The sequence below is a fragment of the Kogia breviceps genome, chromosome 6, assembly GCF_026419965.1.
Source record: "Kogia breviceps isolate mKogBre1 chromosome 6, mKogBre1 haplotype 1, whole genome shotgun sequence".
NCBI classification, from domain to species: domain Eukaryota; kingdom Metazoa; phylum Chordata; class Mammalia; order Artiodactyla; family Physeteridae; genus Kogia; species Kogia breviceps.
The window spans coordinates 20,521,533-20,543,674 of record NC_081315.1 but is presented as its reverse complement, the minus strand read 5'-3'; the positions used below and the strand labels follow the sequence as shown (position 1 = coordinate 20,543,674).

The 22,142-nt window shown below is 40.2% G+C and overlaps 1 protein-coding gene across 11 annotated transcripts in view; it reads left to right on the top strand.

Annotated features, from left to right (window-relative positions):
* Nucleotides 1-10,334: 10,334 nt before the first annotated feature.
* The window catches only part of MANBA (mannosidase beta), a 167,172-nt gene continuing 155,364 nt past the window's right edge, over nt 10,335-22,142 (top strand). For 10 of the 11 annotated variants that reach the window (XR_010840973.1, XR_010840969.1, XR_010840971.1 and 7 more), the window contains exons 1-4: nt 10,335-10,633; nt 17,661-17,755; nt 19,865-19,970; nt 20,770-20,940. Coding sequence is in view for 1 of the 11 variants with exons in the window: in XM_059067307.2 (XP_058923290.1) it covers nt 10,457-10,633; nt 17,661-17,755; nt 19,865-19,970; nt 20,770-20,940 (549 nt within the window). In the remaining 10 variants the exon portion in view is untranslated. The remainder of the gene's footprint in view (nt 10,634-17,660; nt 17,756-19,864; nt 19,971-20,769; nt 20,941-22,142) is intronic. The other variant, XR_010840977.1, reaches the window with a different exon arrangement.

Sequence of the window (22,142 nt, the reverse complement as noted above, 5' to 3'; positions counted from 1 at the left end):
TAAAGAATCCTTAAAACTCAACAACAAAAATAAGAAACCCAATTTAAAAATGGGCAAAAGATTTGAACAGACGTTTCTCAAAAAAAAAAAAAAAAGATGTACAATTGGCCAGCAAATGTGAAAAAGATGCTCAACATCATTACTATGCAAATCAAAATAAGATACCACACACCTGCTAGGATAGCTATAATTTTAAAAAATGGAAAATAAGTGTTTGTGAGGATTTGGAGAATCTGGAGCCATTGTACATTGCTGGTAGGAATGTAAGAAGATCCAGCTTCTATGGAAAGCAGTTTGGTAACTCCGCAAAAAATTAAACAGAAATACCATATGACCCAGTAATTCCATTCCTAGATATATACACAAAATAATTAAAAACATGTTCAAACACATATTTGTACATGAATGTCCATAGCATTACAATAGTCAAAGATGGAAACGATGAATGAATAAAATGTGATAGATCCATACAATGGCATATTATTCAGCCATAAAAAGGAATGTAGTACTGATACATGCTACAATGTAGATGAATCTTGAAAACATTAAGTGAAAGAAGCCAGACGTAAAAAGAAACATACTGTATGCTTCCACTGGTATGAATATCCAGAATAGTTAAATCTGTAGAGACAAAAGGCAGATTGATGTGTGCCAGGGACTGGGTGGGGCGGAGAAAAGAATGAGTAGTGACTGCGTAGCGGGTATGAGGTCTCCCTTGTGAGTGATAAAAATACCTTGGGAGTAGATAGAGGTGATGGTTGCACAACATTGTGAACACACTGAATGTCAGTAAATTGTACATAAATGGTTAATTTCATGTTATATGAATTTCCTATCCAAAAAATCAGCCACAAAAGGCAGTAGCCAACACTTAGGTAATAATTTTTAGGTGCCAAGAACTGTCCTAAATTCTTAACTCTTAATTCTCATAACAAACATATACTTATTACTTACACTTACATTATTATCAACAAACATATACTTAAATAACAAACATATATTTACATGACTATTTCTGCTTTACCGATGAGGAAACTGAGGAACAAAGACGATAAACGACTTACTCAAGGTTACTCAGTTAACGGCAGAGGTTGGGATATAAATCCAGGTAACGAAATTCCAGAGTCTTACCTCTTAATTGTTATGCCAGAAATAAAAGTTTCAAATATGAATAAAGAGCAAGAGACTATAAAAAATGACAGATTTGAAAATTAACCAAAAACAGTACTTCCAGAAATTTTTTAAAAAATAGAATAACTGAAATTTAAACTTAGAAGACAGGTTTAATAGCCCAACAGACATAGATGAATAAAGAATTAGAGCAGTGGAAGTTATGAAGAAATTCTGAATGTAGCACAAAGAGATGTAAAGAGTCTAAGAAACATGGAGTGAGATGTGAATCAGTCTAACATATGTCTAATTGGAGCTTGAGTTCAATTTATTGCCTCTAGGCCCTAAATGCACATTTCAATAAATATATCCTCTGTGATAAACAACTGAATTCCTTTAAGATTTCCCTTTAAAATGAACACAATATTAAGCTTTCTCAGTAGAAGGCACTGGAGGGATATTGCAGGAAAAAAGAGGCTCTCCAGCTGTTCCTGGTATGGGCTGGGGGTTGGCTGGGATGGGTTTGAAGACATTTAGTAAATTTCCACAGGCCAGGAACACAATCCATCTGTGACCTTGCAGCCTTGGCCAGGTGATAATCTTTTTGCAGGCCCCTTGACATGGAAAACAAAGTTCCTGCACGGCCTGCACACAGCTTCTTGTGGCCTGGAGGGTTGCACACCTGAACAGCATGTATGCAGCCCACCTGAGTCCAGGGGTCCGTACAGAGCTGTTATTTCCTCTGCAAATAAAGTAGATTACCTGCAAAAAGAAAAGAAAAAAAAGTCAATAGGTAGATTGATGGAAGAGTAAAAATGAAAGACTTCTCAACAGCAACGGAAACAGAAGACAGTGGAATATTAACTTCAATACACTGAGAAGAAATAGCTATCACCCTAGAATTCTATACCAAGGAAAATATCTTTCAAGAATAAGGATGAATGACATGGATAAATTTGAAAAACACTGTGTTGAACAAAAGTAAAAAAAAAAAACAAACCATAGTGTATGATTCTATTTGCATGACATCTGAGAGACAAAATTAAACCATGCTGCTAGAAAGCAGAACAGTGATTACCTGGAATGGGAGGAATTTGGAGAGAAGCATGAGAGAACATTCTAGGATGAAATGTTCTGTATCTTAATGGGGGTGTGATTACACAAGTATATATGTTTGCCAGAACTCACTGAACTGTGCACTGTGATGGTTAATTTTATGTGTCAACTTGACGGGGCCACAGGATGCCCAGAGAATTGGTTAAACATTATTTCTGGGTGATTTGGTGAGGGTCTTTTCAAAAGTGATCAGCATTTGAATCTGTAGACTAAGTAAATCAGATCATCCTCCCTGCTGTGAATCGGCATCATCCAATCCATTGAGGGCCTACGTAGAACAAAAAGGCAGAAGAAGAAATAATTTTCTCTCTGCCTAACTACACAGGTTAGAACATGGCTGTTCTTCCAAAGCTGATGGATATACAAACATCCTTTATTAAAAGATCATCTGGAACAGAAGAATCCAGTGCCTCTGCTCACAATATGTTCAGAAATATCAGAGAATTATCTCCCAATATTTCAGAACAAATTGGGTATGTGAATTTTTTTCAGTGCAAAATTTGTGAAATTGAATACAGATCAAAAGTGAGATGTGCTGTAAGTATAAAATTTACAATAGATTTTGAAGTCTTAGTATGAAAAAAGTAAAATATCTCAATAATTATATTGAATACATGTTAAAATAGTATTTTGAATATATTGGTTTAAATAAAATATATTATTAAAATAAATTTCACCTGTTTCTTTTTACTTTTTAAAATGTGACTACTAGATATTTTTGAATTACGTATGAGTATTACATAATTCTATCAAACTGCTCTGGATGTCTAATTTTTATTGTACAGCCCTAGAATGATTGAGTAGCCTAATGAATATGAATTGAGAGAAAGTGTTGTCTTTGCCTGAGTCCCCTAGCAAACAGTAACTGAGGTAAAGCTTAATTGCTAATTATTTATTTATTTATTTATTTATTTATTTTTGTGAGGTACAGTCCCAGAATAGTGAGAGTGTAGGGAAAAGGAATTAAGACAGAGGAAGTGGGAAAAACACCTTTGGGCAGTTGCTGGGGAAGCCTGGTCCCATGTTCTGCAGCACGGTGCTTCATCTGAGACTAGAAGCGGTAATAGAAGGCAGAATCACCAAGGGAGTGATTGGTTTAAGCCTGGGTGCTGGGGCTACTGAGGATCTCGCCATGGTGGCTTGTCTTGTCTCTGTTGGGTTATGGTTACTGTAATTTCCCATTGATAGTTAACACTGGGCATGGAAGTAAGTAGTAAGAGATGTTCCAATGCCTCTCCTAGGTTCCAAACATAATCCTCCCTGCTTTTCACTGAGTTGTAGCAACTCTAGCTTCATCTGGTAATCAGTTCATTACCCAAGTCAGTACATTAGCTCATTCTTTACCTGCTTGTCCACTAGAATAAGAAACCCAGAGTGACTCCACAGTATTAGTCACAACTTCCAAATGGGTGGAACCCTGTACCTTCCCCAACTCTGGATCCAAGACTTCTGACCTAACAGTATCAACAGTTTCAGGAACAGGAAACATAAATTCCATTAGTGAGTCACTGAGACTGATGTTGAGGGAGGCTACTCCTGCTTTTACATCCTGGTTTTTATACCTGTGGATTCTAATTTGGGGAGATATAGCACCACATGTTGATCATAGTTCAGTGCATATACCACATGCCATGGGAAAATGCTCCAACTCCTCAAGGTGCTGTCCTTAAGCTGAGTTCTCCGCAGGCCATTCCACTGGTTTGAGGTTTTTTGTTGTGTTGTTTTTGTTTTTGTTGTTGATTTTGAGAGGAGGTTGGCTGCTCCCGTGATAGGGTACTTGGTAAAATAAGTGATTCTCAAGGTCATGAGCCCACCTGCCCATCTTCACATCTCCTTTTACATCAAGTGGGTCTGTTTTCTAAGGCACTGTGGTAGGGATACCATTTTAAGAGGTAAAGAATTCTATCAACTCTCAGATGCTGCTAGTGGAGACACTGCAGTCCGGGAAGGCAGAACATATTCAGAATCTATTAATTTCAGTATATCAATTTGATGCCCCAATCAAGGAGGAAGGTGTCCAATGTAATCAATGTGCCAACAGGTGGCTGTCTGGTCCTCCTAAGGAATGGTACCTTTCTCTAGGGCTCAGCATCAGTCTCTGCTGCTGGGTGGTTGGGCAGTCAGCAGAGGTAGCAAGATATCCTTGGTGAGAGAAAGCCCGTGTTGGGTCCATGCATAGCCTCCATCCCTGCTACCATGGCCTCTCTCTTCATGTGCCCAATGTCAAGTACTGGAATGGTGCATAGAGAGGCCAGCTAAAATTCATAGGACTGTCTTTCTGTGTACTTGGCTCTCAAGAGCTTCCTCTGTACATGTTCTCTTGTGAACATCAATGTGAGTTACAAAGAAACAGCATGTGTTGTGCCCACTCCTACAGTCTGTCCGCATATTATCTACCCAGACCTCCATGTCACCTATCTTCTAGTTTTATTTCTTTTAAGGCCCTGATCAACCAAATAAGACTCTTGGCTCTGCCCAGGTGTCAATATATAACATTGCCTCAAGGCACCTCTCCTTTCACATGAAGTGAAAAACAAACATATATCTCACAAGTCTGTGCACTGGGAACATTTCCCTTCACCAGTGTCATTCAGGGACACTCCTAAGTGAGGCTGTAATGTGGCAGCAGTCCTTTTATGGCCAGTTCCAATACATATTGCACCAGCCCAGGTATGAATCAGGCCTCTGTCAATCAGGCGTGAGGAATTCCCCTTGAGGTCGTCAGTGTCGTCATCAGTGCAGAAGAGATAGTGACATGGAAGGCTAGACTACCAATTCATGTAATTTTCGTGGACTTCCGTCTGAGTCTGGATGTATCACTTTCTATACACTGTGGAACACTGCAGCCCCTGTCCAGCTTTATGGCTTTGTTGATTTGCAGATCCTCAGTTCAGGCTGCATAGTCACTTGGTGTACCATGGTCAGAGGTTTGGTCTCTGCTAAGACCCAGTAGTACGGTAGGACCTATTTTTCCAACAGAGCAGTTCTCTATGGTGAAGCACATAGCCTTGCTCCAGAATATAAGGGTCTACGCTGTGAGTCTTCTATTAGAGCTTGCACAAAGCTCCATATACCCTCCATGGATATCTCCAGCACTATTAGATCTGTTGGGTCATATGATATAAGTGTGGTTTTTCAGGCCTGACCATAGGCAATTACAAAGACTTTACCTGAAAAGCTTCACGAGGGAAAGCTGTCCTCCCCAATCAGACTTGGTATACAGTCTAAGTATTACAATCTCTAAAGGGAGTTGCAGTGAAGGACCTATTATTGCCCCTGTGACTGTTCATGCTCTTCACATATTTATATTCCTAGTTTCAGTGACTTCATTCCTTGTTCTCTTTATCTGAGGCCTTGGGCAGAGGTCTTCTTCAGGTGACTGCGCTGAGATCTCCTTATTGGAGAGGAGAAGTGGGAAACCATGAATACATTTATTCCTATTCAAACTCAGTACCCAGCAATTTTCCACTCCTAGCCCTTCCTCCTCATTCTCCTCCCCTACCCCAGGGCCCATAAAACAGCCAGAGCCTTTTGTTCAGGACTCCCTCAATGTGAGACAACACACACATCTGTGCTGATCCACCTGACCCGTGACTGGTGTGCCATTTTATTGGGCAATGAAACAGGGGAGAGTTGGCATCTTCTCCAGTTTTAGCCTCTTGCTTATGCTATCACTGTAAGTGGTTGAAGACTTCACTGTTACTTTCAGTTTGGCTCCTTGTTGCTTTAATTGGCTGCTCTGACTCCTGACAGCTCAGATCTCTCTTCCAGCTCAGCTTAGTTCCTGATAGGGTAGCATTAATCCTCCAACTTTGTTCTTCTTCAATATTGTGTTGGTTATTCTGGATCTTTTGCCTCTCATATAAACTTTAGAATCAGTTTGTAAAAATCCACAAAATAACTGGCTGGGATTTTGATTGGGATTGCATTGACTCTATAGATCAAGTTGGGAAGAACTGACATCTTGACAATACTGAGTCTTTCTATCCATGAACATGGAGCATCTCTCCATTTATTTAGTTCTTCTTTGATTACTTTCATCAGAGTATTGTAGTTTTCCTCATGTAGATTTTAAACATTTTTTGTTATATTTATACTTAAATATTTTATTTTGGGGGGTGCTAATGTAAATAGAATTATGTTTTTAATTTCAAATTCTAATTGTTCATTGCTGGTATATAGGAAAATGATAGACTTTTGTATACTAACCTTGTATCCTGTAACCTTGATATAAATTGCTTATTATTTCCAGTGTTTTGTTGTTGTTGTTGATTTTCTACATAGGCAATCATGTCATCTGCAAACAAAGATAGTTTTATGTCTTCCTAAACTGTATACTATTTATTTCCTTTTCTTTTCTTACTACATTAGTTAGGGCTTCAAATACGATGTTGAAAAGGAGTGACAAGAGGAGACATCCTTGCCTTATTCCTGATCTTAGCAGAAAAACTTCTAGTTTCTCACCATTTAGTGTAATGTTAGATGTAGTTCTTTGTGAGTGTTCTTTATTAAGGTGAGGCAGTTCCCCTCTATTCCTAGTGTGTGGAGTTTTTATCGTGAATGGGTATTGGATTTTGTCAAGTGTTTTTGCTGTATCTATTGATATGATAATGTGATTTTTATTTTTTAACCTATTGTTGTGATGAATTACATTAATTGATTAAATGTTGAACCAGCCTTGCATACCCAGAATAAATCCCACTTGGTCATGATTCATTCATGTGTATATATATATATATATATATTTTTTTTTTTTTTGATTCAATTTGCTACTGTTTTGTTGGGGAGTTTTCCATTTATGTTCATGAGAGATATTGGTCTATAGTTCTCTTTTACTGTAATGTCTTTGTCTGGTGTTGGTATTAGACCAATGCTGGCCTAATATTTTAAATTCTTGTCCTGGTAATCCAACATCCCTGCTATATCTGAGTCTGGTTCTAGGGCTTGCTCTGTCTCTTTTTGCCTTGTAATTTTTTGTTGAAAGCCATACGTGATGTGTGCAGTGAAATGAACAGTGGCAAAGAGGCCTTTAGTGATATAGTGGGAAGGTATGAGGAGAGGGGAAGCTTTCTATAGTCCTATGATTAGGCCTTAGTCTTTTAGTGAACTTGTGTCCTGGGCTGTGAATTTAATAAGTGCTTCTCGTTTTTTTCAGCCCCTTAGGTAAGGCAAGAAGGCTACGGGGAATTTCCCTTCTCCCAGGTTAGGCTCTGATAAAATCGTTTCTCTTGAGGGTAGTCCTTGAGAATGCTACCGTGTATTTCAAAATGGTTCCTTACCCCCGTCCCTCTGCTGGAAGCATGAGGGAATTGCTCGCAAATCTTCAATGTGAGAGCTGGTAGATCTTCTGGAAACAAAACACAAAACTGTGGGAGACCCACTAAGACTGAATTCCCGTGGAGTTTTTGTTTGTTTGTTTTAAGATCTATTTATTACTTACTTATTTATTTTTATTTTTGGCTGCGTCGGGTCTTAGTTGCGACACACGGCATCTTCGTTGAGGCATGCCGGATCTTTTTCATTGCGGCGCCCGGGCTTCTCTCTAGTTGAGGTGCACGAGCTCAGTAGTTGCTCCGCGGCACGTGGGGTCTTAGTTCCCTGACCAGGGTTGGAACCCAAGTCCCCTTCATTGTAAGGCGGATTCTTTACCACTGGACCACCAGGGAAGTCCCCTGTGGAGTTTTTAAGCTCTCAAATTTGTCCACACTGAGCCTCCAGCCACTCAACAATTAGAGGTTTTTTTGTTTGTTTGTTTTTGTTTTTGTTTTGCAGTGGAAGTGCAGAGTTTTAACCACTGGACCACCAGGGAAGTCCTAGAAATTCGAGATTAGATTTTCCTTCCCTAGTACTGGTTTTCGCAGAGCTTTCTACTCATGGGTTTCTGCTTTGGTTAAGTTGTGATTTTCTGTATCCACCTGTCTTCTCCAATTCTGGGGGCAGCAGTTTGCCTTTTCACCTGAATTCTCTGACAGATCTAACAAAAGCTGTTGATTTTCAGTTTGTTCAGCTTTTTACTTGTTCTTAGGATGGAGTGATGACTTCCAAGCTCCTGACATGACAAAACAGTAACTGGAAGTCTTTTATTTCTTTGACCCATGAATATACATATATATATATATATATATATATATACTTTATTTTTATTTTTTGGAGCAACTTTAGATTAACAGCAAAACTGAATAGAAAATACAGATGTCCCATACACTCTCTGCCCCAACACATGCACAGACTCCCCATTATCAACATCCCCCCACTGTTATCATCTATGAACCTGCCATCATTATCACCCAAAGTCTGTAGCTTACATTACAGTTCACTCATGGTGTTGTACATTCTATGGGTTTGGACCAATGTATGTTTTCAAAGTGAAGTAATCCAAATGATGTCATACTTGTGTCTTGGAATGAAAGGAGGAATGATAAGTCTCTATTCTTGTTTTTTTTTTAAAAAATGGATTCCCTAAAATATTTCTTAATAGAACAACAGAGTATATCCAAATATATTCACAGAGATGAATTTTCCTTTGACTTGGCTTAATGGGATCTCTGGGATTTATGAAAAAACAAACAAACAAAAACTCTTTGCCACTCTTGCTGCCGTAAGTCTTGTTATCAATTTTAAAGACTAGAGCTGGCCATTTAATGCCATGAATCAGGGAATATAATGTGAATTGAGAGCTCCGTTCCTATCAAAAGTAAAATGCTCCTGGAGTGAGGAAACCTTTGAACCAGCTAGAGCCTTTCCCCCTTAATATCAATGGGCTCTACTGCAAGGAGTCTATGGGCCAGGAAAGGAGAGTTTGGGTCCTGTCTGCCACTGTCTGACAGGCAAGTCACCTGACTTCTTTGGATACTCTTCCCTCAGCTTTAAAGCCAGAGGCTTGGGCTGAATAATACAAATGTCCCTAAAGCCAAGATGCTAGGCTTGTGAAAAATGCTGATTCTGAAAAAATAAAATATTGTCCAGTGTCTACAGATTCAGGCAATTCCAGGGCCATTATAAGGCAAAACAAAGCTCGGATTGAATGAGGGGAGAACTTCTCTTCAAAGACTTCTGCTTAAATATAGAAATAAGGCAGATAACATCAACACAGTCATACGTTAGTCTATTTTATGCAACGTGAAATTCCCTCTTAACTTCCTAGATCGCAGTTACATCCTATTGCAAAAATGGTACTCAAGTAGACTGCGCCACTATGAGACTTGAAATAAACCTGTGGTATTTCTTGGGTACCTAGGCATTGTTAGGAACAGCCAAGTTTGTTAACTCATTTTATGCTTATCACAACCCAAAAAAGGAGTACTGTCTCCATTTTTGAGTTCTAGGAACGGGGGTATTAGAGAGTTGGTAGCTTGCCCAAGTCCCACAGCTAGTGAGCACCAGAGGATTTTAAATTTGCCTGTGCATTAATGCAGGTTTCCGGAATCTCAGGAACCTCCTCTGGAGAGTTTTATAAAACAGAAGGTTGTAGTCCACTAACATCAGGCCAAAGTGCTGTGTTTTCTCTGGGCCGGGCCTTATGTTGCACGCTGTACACGGATTTTCTCAGCTCTCACAACAATCGTACGAATTAGGTACTTTAGTACTTATTTATTGTTTGAGGGGCAGACTGTTCTGAGACAAACCTGCAGAGCTGCAGGAGGTGGGCGTTACCCGCGTCGGGCAGACACCTGCAGCACTGATGAGAGTCTGGGGAAACTGGGGGGAACTGAAGTGATGGGGTGTCTTGGCTTTCGGTTCTCTGAAGCAGTGAGGAGCCTCTCTTGCTGTAGTTTCCGCACGCTATTGTCTGTCCCTGAGCTCCCCGATGCTGTGCGCTACTTTGCGTCCAGAGATTGATGTGTCCCAATTAGCGTGCATGGTTCTCGCCTCCCGTTCAGACGCCGGAGCAGCTGGAATAAGAGCCGAGGAGGACCCAGACCGCAGCGGTCCGAACCCGGAACCATGCACGAGGTGGCGGCTCCGGCACTCGCGACGCCGGGCTTCGGCCAGTCGGCACGATACCCGCGCTCCCAGCTAGCCTGCGGAGCTTGGGGAGCAGCTGAGGTCCTTTCAGCTCAGCTGACCTGGGGGCGTGGCCGGGAGCCGGGGGCGTGGCCGGGAGCTGGGGGCGGGCCCCGGGGCGGGGAGAGCTCGAGCCTGGGCTCCTCCCGAACAGAGGGTAACTTCCGCGGCCCACCGAAAAGCGGGGTTTCTTCACCCGTGGGTGGGTGAGGTACCGGCCACTGGCATGCTCCTCCGCCTGCTCCTGCTGCTTGCGTTGTGCGGTGCGGGCTCCGCTGCCATGGTGGTCAGCGTCAGCTTGCGGGGAAGCTGGAGGATCCGCAGCGGGAACGGCTCGCTGGAGTTGCCCGCGGAGGTTCCTGGTTGCGTGCACAGCGCCTTATTCCACCAGAAGCTCATCCAGGTACTGTGTGCGGCCTCCGCGCCGGGAGCCTGCGCCCGCGTCCCCCTCGTGGTGAGAGAGGCCCAGGAACGGCCTGGCAGTCCCCGAGCCCGGGGCTGTTCTCCTCGGTTTGGCACTAACTTCCCCTTTGCGTCTTGTGGTCTGGGGGTGGTGGTGGTGAGGGGGTGGGGATGGGGACGCCGAGGCAATGCATCTCCTCTTGGCAAAGATCACCGCTGGGGTCCGGGCTAGATGGAGGCTGACCCACGCCCACGCTGGGACAGCAGCAACTCAGGAAAGCGGAGGTCTAGACGGTTCTACTGGGGGTGTTATTGCCATCGTTCTCCAGTGAAGCGTAGATTAGAAAGGACGTGTTGTCACTGACAAAGCCTAAAGCGGGAGATGATTGTTTCAACTACCCGAACACTGCAGAGGACAATAGTCTTTCGCCAAGTAAGGGTTAACTGTATTCATTAAGGCCTCAGTTTTTCATTTTCGCTTTTAGGCACCAGGGAGTCAGATTTGGAATTGATGCAGCAGCACATAAGCTGAGGAGAATGAGACCTTCAAGTGTAAGGTTAGGATTGTCAGTGCTAGTGTAAAGGCTAAATAATTTTTAAGGCTGATTGGGATATGAAGAAAGATGCTCTTTCCTCTCAGGGCGTGTGATGTGATGTGATGTGTGTGTCCCAATAGATGCTTCAATTTCCAGACTTCTGGTGGAGGACGTTTTCCTGTTTGGCTGCCTGTGGTTAGAGGTTTGCAAACAGACTGCTACCTCCCACTGTTTTTTCCTTCCATCTGCTGCACATCTTTAATGGCTTTGCTTGGGACAAGATGTACTTGATACGTGGTTTGCATGCATTGTCCCACTCTGCATAACAACTCTAAAGAGGAAGTTCCTTATCTTCATTTTATGGATGATATATGAATTATGGAGCCCAGAGAAGTTAGTGAATTTTCCCAAGAAAACACAGCAACTAAGAGTGGCAGAAATGGAGTTATAACCCAGCCTGGCCTGACTTCGTAGCCTTCTGTACTGTGTGACACTTACCCTGTGTGACACATTGACAAATCTTGTGTTTTTAAAGTACTGGAGTTGACTGTCAGGAATATAATTCAAAGTTTACTTAAATGACAGGACAGTCAACTAGGGTTATGCAAAATTTCTGATCTGGTACCATTAGCCTTTTTTCAAGAATGTGTATCAGAAAGGAAGCAAATGTAAATGACACTGACCATGGTCCTGTTTATTTTTTAAGTAAAGAATTCTCAGACTTAAGTATTTGAACTATTTTTAGTTAACAAACTACTTATGACATGGACCACAGGTGACCTTGGTACCCCAAGGCTTCACTTACCCATGCTTTGAAAATGCCTGTGTTTCTTTTTTGCAGGGTTTCTCCTTGCCTCATTTTCCTGATTAAATTAAGGCAATGGGAAATCATTAGTGGCCGTAGTAAATCAGATTACTGTTTCATGTTACAGGGCTACATATCAAGAAACAATGTTTGGTTACTCGTTAATGTGAATGATGTGCTCACAGAATGAAATAAGTGACTTTTCCTCGTGGGAACAATTTACAATGTCTGTTAAATCTGTTAATAAATTCTTGGGAAAACTTTAAGTTTCAGTAAAGGTAGATGTAGTTCTTAAATGGTAGTGGAATGAGAGATGGGGAGCTTTTGGGGATTGGGGAACTCCAGGCCTATTGACAATAATCATCAACATCAAGTATCATTATGGAGTAATATGATGTTGTTATACTACCTGCTTTATTATACCATCCCTTTTTGATGTTGACCTAGGAAATATTTTATAGTTTAGAGCAGACACTGGTCCAAATACAGTGTTTACATGAGCACTTGAAACATATCTTGCTGAAGTCATTCACCTAATTATCTTATAAATATTTATTCAGTACCTCCAATGTGGCAGGCATTATTCTAGGTGCTTGGAATCAAGTGGTGAAGAAAACAAAGTCTTTGTCCCAATAGACATTCTAGTGGAGGAGATAGACAATAAACAGATTAATAGATAATACAGTGACAGCGGGTACACTGAAGAAAAATAAAGCACGTTAAAGGAAGAGAGAGCGAAGGCTTGTTGGGAAAGCTTCTATTTTAGAAAAGGTGGTTAGAGATAGCCATTTTGATAAAGATCTTTTGATGAGTTCAGTTTTAAGCAGATGCAAATTCCCAGCAAAAAGGAAGAAAAGATGGCAGTGAGGAGGGGAGAGCCCTTGAGGCAGGAACAAGCTTGATGAGTTCCAGGAATAGTAAGCAGGCCAGGTGCCTGTAGCCCTGTGACCTGGGGGGCAGGTGGTTGATTTCAAAGTAGCCATCTAGGGCGGATCATGCAGGGCTTGTAGGCCATTGGGAATAACTTTTGGATTTTATTCTGCAATGGTGGGAAGATATTTTTAGCTACATTTTAGTTAGTGTACATCCTTATTCTCAGACAAATTTTTAAAAGTGGAATTTATGATTCAAAAGAGTATGCATTTTTTTAGTCTTTTGCTATGTACTTCTAAGTTGTTCTCCATAAAAATTGTACCAGTTATACACTCCCATCATGACTTTATTGGAGTACTTGTTTTAAGTGCTAGATTTGGATATTATTTTAAAAAACAAAAATAGAAACAATTTACTTTCTGGTAAGGTTAAACACCTTTTATATGTTTATTTCATGCTTATTGGTGATTTGGGCTTACTTATTTCTGTTTTTTATCTATTTTTCTATTGACTATTCATCTTTTAAAATATAGATTTGTTAGACCTGTTGTTATATATTTTCAAAAATTTCCCATTTATTAATGATATATTTTGTCATATACATGTTTTAAAGTTTTATATGTTGAAATCTTGTAAGCTTTTTTTCTTTTATGATTGTTTCTGTCTTTGGTATTATGCTTTGGAAGTAATTTCCTCTCTCCCAATTAAATAAATATTTACCTATATTTCCTCCTTTTAGTATTTTTATAATTCCTCTTTTGTATTTAAAATTTTGATCCATTTGAGTTTTTTCAGATGGTTAAACAGTTTTTTGTATCACATGATTTGAACAATTTCTCTGTTGTCCCCTGATACAAAACATTACTTTTATCATGCACAAAATTCTTATGTACTGAATTTTCTTATTCTCTTCTAAAATTCTTTTAAAAAGAATAATAAATATTTAATACTTACTGTACAAATATTGATGCAGAGAAATAGAAAATATAAAGAAGAAGGTAAAAGCTAATAAAAAGCTTACTGTTAAGCAGAGGTAAAAATTTTCATGTATATCTTTCCAGACTTTTCTAAGTATATACAAACAAATATAATAATATAAAGATGAAGTCAGTCCCTGAGATGGTTTTGTAAGCTACTTCTTCATTTAAAATATATGATGAACATCTCTCTGTATCTATAGAACATCTCTCTGTATCTATAAATGTCTATAAATATAGATCTAGAAAAATTTTTAGTAACTGCAGAGACTCCATTATAAAGTTTTTCTTACTCAAAATATACACTTAAAAATAGAAGAAAATATATTGTAAATATACACATACACTACTAAAAATGGTAGGTACGAGATGCAGTGATCATCTGGTATAAAAGTGTAGATAAATATGGCGTGAGGCACTGAAGCGCAGTTGAAAAAATGTAGACCTTGGTGTCAGACTGAGTTTGTTTCATGCCTGGATGTACTTCTGCTTCATCGTGGGACCTCAGGAGAGACACTTCACCTTTTGGAGGAATAGTTTCTTCCTCTGTAGAGTGGTATTTACGGCACATCTTTGTTATGAAGATAAGAGTGAATGAGTGCCTATCTTGGAGGCTGATATAAAGTAAATGGTCAACAAGTGATACTGTTACTGTCTTGAGGGTTCATGGGTTTGCTTATGAACTCAGTCACTTACATGGGTCCTTAGTCATCAGATGTCGTGCTGAACGTAGTCCTATTTGTTTTAAACAGGACTCAGAATTTTAATATGAGCAAAGGGGATCAGACCACTCTGGAACCAAATTAAGTTGGTTGCTTAGCATTTGCAGTAGTTATTATAAATGTAATCTGAGTCTCTGCAAGTTTTAATTTAGGGAGGTAGGTATTTGCCCTTAGAGCAATTTTTTAAAATAAATTTTATTTTTTTGGAGCAATTTTAGGTTCATAGCAAAATTGAATGGAAAATACAGACAGTTCCTATACGCCTCCACACATGCACAGCTGCCCCGCTATCAACACCCCCTACCAGAGTGGTACATTTGTTACCATGAGTGAACCTTACAGTGATACATCGTTATCACCAGAAGTCCATAGTTTATGTTACAGCTCATTCTTAGTTTTGTACATTCTATGGATTTTGACAAATGTATAATGATATGTAGCCACCATCATAGTATCATTCAGAGTAGTTTCACTGCCCTAGAGATCCTTTGTTCTCTGCCTATTCATCCTTCTTTCCTCCTTAATCCCTGGTACCCACTGATCCTTTTACTGTCTCCATAGTTTTGCCTTTTCCAGAACATCATATAGTTGGAATCATACAGTCTGTAGCTTTTTCAGATTGGCTTCTTTTAAGTAAGAGAAAATATTTAACTCCTAAATTCTGTTTGTCTAGAAAAAAATTTATCTGAGAAGATTACCCTCTGGAGCTTGACATGCAGCTTCCTTCAAGGAGCCGGGGGATAGGAAGGAGTCTTGCGCCCTACAAGCCAGATCATCACCCAGCCCTGAGGCTCAGCAGGTTAACATATTGCAACTGCATTAGCCTTCACACCTTTCTTCTCATGACATTGTAAAATATATTGGATTAATTCCACAGTGTAGAGTTATAAATAGGGCTGGGTAGAGACACATGGGCAGGTTAATAACTAGGTGCCTCTTCAAACCTGTGTCCTTAAGTATTTACTCCATGTTAGTTCAGTGGAGAGGCTGAGTCCTGCCTGTGGGGAAGAGAAGAAAAGGAAGCAAGTGGGCTGGGCCTGGCACACCCCATTTAGCAGAACAAAAGCTCACCATTAACCAGACCTTAAAAGTCAGTTTGGTGATTATTGGTTGTTATTAAAATCTCATCAAACACTGACTGACCCTTTGGCATACTATTTTTTTTTTTTTTGGCTGCGTTGGATCTTCATTGCTGCGCATGGGCTTTCTCTAGCTGCGGCGAGCGGGGGCTACTCTTTGTTGCGGTGCGCGGGCTCTAGGTGCACAGGCTTCAGTAGTTGTGGCACAAGGGCTCAGTAGTTGTGGCTCACAGGCTCTAGAGTGTGGGCTCAGTAGTTGTGGTGCATGGGCTTAGTTGCTCCGCGGCATGTGGGATCTTCCCAGACCAGGGCTCGAACCCGTGTCCCCTGCATTGGCAGGTGGATTCTTAACCACTGGGCCACGAGGGAAGTCCCCCCACCCCCCTTCGTATCTTATCAAAATTATTTCTTCCAGTCAGGAGCAGTTTCTGGCTGATACCTTTTTCTCCATTTTGATACACACCCAGTGATGGTACAGTGCCTCTTGGGGAATTGTTCTCTGGGCAAGTGCCCAGCTGGTGGTTGCCAGTGGCCAGCCCTTACCTTTGTGGAACTGAGACAAAGTTGTCTTTTCCCTCTCAACTTGGAGTTGCAGTTCCTGAGGCAATCACCCTTGGACCTGTCCCAGTTGGAAGGGAGAAGCCCTCTGAGCCTGTGCTGTGTCCCTTTATGTAGCCGTGGTGTTGTTCACAGACATAAGAACTGAGAAGCTTCTCTTACCATTTTCTGTTCCACCTCCTGCCTGGGAGCCCTCATCCGAGAGGTAAAGGGTAGGAAATGAGTAGGAGAAGAAAGAGGTAAGGATTATGGAAGCGAGGACTTGGGTCTGGACACTGAGATGTAAGAGCATCTGTGAACACCCAGCAGGCCAGTTGTCTAGGGCAGAGGGCCAGATACTATTTTAGGCTTCATGGGTCATTTGGTCTCTGTCATGTCTACTCAACTCTGCTATTGTAGCATGAGAGCTGCCATATATAATTTATAAAGCAATGGGCCTGGCTGTGCTCCAGTAAAACTTTATTTATCGACACATGTCCATTCTTAGCTCACTGGCCATACAGAAACAGGCAGTGAGCTGCATTAGGCCTTTGGTTTGTAGTTTGCTGACCTAGTCTAGACTAATACAGGAAACCTGAAGTCTGTAAGTTTGACGGTGTCTATGCTGCCTGTATATTCTCTGCAGAGATCCTTTTTGTGTTCACTTAGTAAAGCTGAGTGAAAAATAACTTTGTAAATGCTGAGCAAATCCAAGGAGTGGGAGTTTTGCTGATCTTTGGGCCGTAGAGGAGAAGTGTTCCTCTTGAGGCCAGCTGGAATAGCGGTTGCAAAACGCAAAGTGCGAACCAGAGGGCGGTGAGTGTCTGGTGGCTGTGCGCCCTAAGAAGTGCTGCCGTTCATTCTCTGCTGATACCTTGCAGGTTCTGTGCTTGTTTTTTTTTTTTTTTCTTTTTTTTTTTTTTTGCGGTATGCTGGCCTCTCACTGTTGTGGCCTGTCCCGTTGCGGAGCACAGGCTCCGGACGCACAGGCCTAGCGGCCATGGCTCACAGGCTTAGTTGCTCCGCGGCATGTGGGATCTTCCCGGACCAGGGCACGAACCCGTGTCTCCTGCATCGGCAGGCGGATTCTCAACCACTGCGCCACCAGGGAAGCCCTGTGCTTGGTTTTAACAGGGGAAGCCGAGCTTCATCTCCACACATGTTCTTTCATCACGAAACTATGTAATAGTTGTATCTCAGAGCTCTTTCATTTCAGGTATTTTGATTGTGTTGGGCTTTTTTTTTTCCGTTTAAAATTATTTTTGGTATTTTTAGTATGCTCATGCCATGGCAACTTTGGTTGAAAGGTAATGGTCTCTTAAACAGATGGAGCTTTAGCCTTGAGGGTGGGATGTGCCGGCATATGAAATGCTTGCACTCTTAGGCCAAGAGTTCATTAATTTTTAGGTAATAAATAGCTATCATTGATAATTTATTTCATGTTTATTTAATTAATTATTTTTGCATATTTAATCACCTACCATAATTTTTATCAACAGGATCCTTACTACAGATTTAATAACCTTAACTACAGATGGATCGCCTTGGACAACTGGACCTATATCAAGAAATTTAAAATCCCTTTTGACGTGAGGTACTTATGTGTGTATATCTACATTTATATCTCTATCTATCTATTCATTTATTATTATTATTTGAACTTTTGTTCTTTTTCTGTCTGCAATAATCTTTTGTTTGTTTAGGTTGCATATCAGAACATTGTCAGACTAAAGCCTGTACTATAAAAGTGAATATATATATGATTTATGTTTTGATTTGTGTATGAGGGTGGTACCAATGATCATTAGTCACGAAATTATGTCTTATTCAATCATTTTTCCAGTGGTTATAATGGAGTCACCTAGACCTCGTCAATTCTCTTATCTGCCTTTCCTTTTCCCTGCCCTCCCAGTAATCCGTAGAGTGTATATGTTTACAATATTGTCAGGTAGGATCAGAGATACATCCTTTGTTTGGTGTAGTGTTAACCAGCCACTGAAACTAAGGCATTGGCCTTAGATTATGTCATGAGGCCACAAGGAAAACCATGGTATAGTTTTCAGTAATGTTCTATGTAGCTGAATGTAACCCAATTGTATCTACCACCATTATTGCTAAATTAAAGAAACAACAACCCTTTTGTCCCTTTAATATGACCGTTTTTGGGGTAATTATTTACTAGTTTCTTAGAAAAGAAATAAAGCCAGAAAATAGTGCTCAATATCATGGCGTTACTGTGTTCCAGGCTCTTATTTCCAGATAATACTTAAAATATCTCTAATAGGGTGTCCTTTTTCACCTTGAACTCAACATATCCAAAATTTAACCAATTGACTTTCCCACTGAAAGCTTGCTTAATATTCTAGCAACCTCGTTATTTCTCTTACTGTAATACCATCTTCCCCATCTTCCGTGCCCAAGGAGTTTTTGGCTCATCATATCTTTTCTTCATCTCCCTGTATTTGGTCTGTTTCTGAGTCCTGTCAATTTTTGCCTATCATTTCTCTTGATTCAGCCCCTGCCTCCTCATTTCCAAGTTTCCGCCTTTGCCTAGGCCTTTATTAGAGAGTACCTGGAATTAGGTCTCTGCTGCCTAATTAGATGTCTTACTTTGTTTTTTTAAATTCTCCAGTCTTTCATCTGCAGAAACATAAGATTCATCTTTCCCAAATTTTGATTTTACCGTGACATTCTTGCTTAAGAATGACGATGTCTTCCTTTCGATTGGCAGATCAAGTTTCATTTTCTGTGCTTGTCTGTGAAAATGCTGCTTACTGTTGCCAATCGTGCACCACTTCCTGCACCTCCATCCCCCCATCCCTCTCTCAGCCCTAGGCAACCACTAATTTATTTTTTATTTCTATGGATTTGTTTCTTGTGGAAATCTCAAAGAAATGCACTTATACAATATGTTGTCCTTTGTGACTGGCTTTTTTCACCTTTCCTTATGACATAAACTCTGATAGCACTTGTAGTCTATCCAACAAGACTGTACCACAAAGTAGAAGAGATTGAAAGCTTTCTCTTTGTTTCCGGTGTTTTAGGCTTCAATGCTAACCAGATTGCAGATTCCTTAAATTCAGAGGCTGTTTTAGTTCCCCGTAAGGTTTAGCAGAGTGCTGAGCACATAATCTTTACTTCCAGATACTTGTTCGTTGGTTAATGTGTTCTCTTAGTGTTAGTAAATATAATAGTTATTTAACTTGGTTCTTATAAGAATTTGTGAAGTAGGGTGTATAGCTAGTGGGAAGCAGCCGCATAGCACAGGGAGATCAGCTCGGTGCTTTGTGACCACCTAGAGGGGTGGGATAGGGAGGAGATATGGGGATATATGTATACATAGAGCTGATTCACTTTGTTATACAACAGAAACTAACACACCATTGTAAAGCAATTATACGCCAATAAAGATGTTAAAAAAAAAAAGAATTTGTGAAGTTCTAGGAAACAAGTCAATGCATGGAAATTAGAAGTCATGCTCATGATTTTATGGTGACTGAAATATTGTGAAGAAAGTTAAACTGGATCACTCAACATAAAAATGTATTAAAGCAATATTTCTGAAAATTTCATTGCAAACTCCCTTCTAAGAACGTATATTTTCTGTGAAATATTTATTCCTTTCATTCTTAACTAATAAAAAAAGGCTAATTATCTAAGTTAATGTTCTATACACCTTGTTTTAAAACTCTTCTTTTTTTAGCAAATGGCGTAAAGTAAATCTGGTTTTTGAAGGCATCGATACAGTGACAGTAGTCCTGCTCAATAATGTTCCTGTTGGCGAAACAGACAACATGTTCAGAAGCTATGTAAGTATGTAATGACGTCAGGTTAAAAAGAACCACTTGTATGTATTTGCGTTCATTGTTATCATGAGTGGCAAGTACAAGTCCTTTGATGCACTGGGTAAGTTACTTTATCTCTCAGTTGCCATATTTGTAGAATGATGAAGACACTCAAACCCTATGGAATTATTGTGAGGATGGAATGAGCTAATTCTATAAAGTGATCAGTATTAGTTTTTGGCACATAGGCAATGTTTGACAAATGCCGTTCCCTTCTCTGTTATTTGGTAAGCCAGAGTTTCATGGGAAATGACAGTTGACAAACCATTTTAAAAGGAAATGTTCCTTCCTTTCTGGAACAGTTACCTTGAGAGATTGTATCCTGATCTCCCTTCCCTTTCAAGGATAGGCTTTGCAAAACAAAAATAACTTATGACTTAGAAATACATGCTATGCATAGCAGAGAGTCAGGTTATCACGAAGTGTCTAGGAAATCCTTGGCAATTCAAAGCCATGTGTCAGTAGCCAGAGCAGACATTCCAGGGCTAAAGATAGTCTCTGCTTGCTCTGTTTGCCTAGAACCATCATCTGTCAGTAAAAATAGCGGGACAAAACCTAGAAATCTACGTTTGGGTAGGAGAATGTGATCAGTTATAACTAAAAGTAGGCAACTAAGTTATACTATTTTGGAGAAATGCTTTCTCCTGCAAAAAGGCTAAACCTAAAGATTTCAATTATTTTATGCATCTTTCATACATTCTGCCTATATCTAAAATTTTACACAGGAGGCTACTTTCACATTTGTTCTTTCCCTTTAATTTAGAGCTTTGATATTACACATGTGGTCCAAGCAGTAAACATCCTTGAGGTGCATTTCCAGTCACCTGTGATATATGCGGACCAGAGGAGTAAAGTTCACACTCACTACAGCGTGCCCCCCAGCTGCCCTCCGCGTGTGCAGGATGGCGAATGCCATGTCAACTTTATTCGCAAGGTAACAGTCTCGCACCGGAGGGGCTTTAGCCTTGAGGATGGGATGAGGGCGTATGAAATGCTCGTTTGAAGACTCCAGTTGTATTTCAGAAGTTGGGCATCTCTTTCTTGCCCCCTTAGTGGGATTTAAAAATTAGAAATAAGAACCAAAAGTTACAAGAATTTTTGTAGAGAGCTTGTCTTTCTAGGGTTCCTCCTTGAGGAGTGCTTCAGAACTTAGATAACGTTGGAAAAAGAAGAAAAATAGGTGACTGATAATGTACCTTTACAATTTTTTTTTTTTTTTTTTTACTGTGCCATGAGGCTTGCAGGGATCTTAATTCCCCGACCAGGGATTGAACCCATGCCCCGTGCAGTGGAGGCGCGGAGTCCTAACCATTGGACCGCCAGGGAATTCCCCCTTTACAATTTTTTTAAAGACACCTGGGTTTATCAAACTTTTCACCAGACTGTAGGGTTCATATTTATAAGTGATTCTTATTATTAGCCTTCTGCAACTGTCAATATATTTGCTGACATGCGATTTTTTACTGCTAGGTTCTCATAAAATCTAACAAAAGATAACAAAACCCACAGGTGATAAAATATTCTTTGTGTATAATCTCAGTATAGATGACTTGGATTTATCCTAATACATGGATGAATTAGTATACTGTGTGACACTTAGTTTTTAGTTTTATTTTTACTTCAAATTTTTAAAATTGTGGTAAAATACACATAACACAGAATTTACCATCTTAACTATTTTAAGTGTACAGTTCAGTAGGATTAAATGTATTCACATTGTTGTGAAACCTATCTCCGGAACATTTTCGTCTTGCAAAACTGAGACTCTGTACCCATTAAAAAACAACTCCTCACTTTCCCCAACTCTCAGCCCCTGGCAGCCACCATCTTTCTGTTTCTAGGAGTTTGACTCCTCTAGATACCTCATCTAAGTAGAATCATACAGTATTTGTCTTTTTGTGACTGGCTTAGTTCACTTAGTATAATGTCCTCACAGTTCATCTGTGTTTAGCACATGTCAGAATCTCCTTCCTTTTTAAGACCAACTAAGATTCCGTCATATATTGGGCTGGCCAAAAAGTTCGTTTGGGTTTTCCACACCATCTTACAAAAACCCGAACGAACTTTTTGGCCAGCCCATACCAAAGGTGCCTAAAACTCAGTGTGTCCAACACTGCACTTGGGATCTAAAACCCT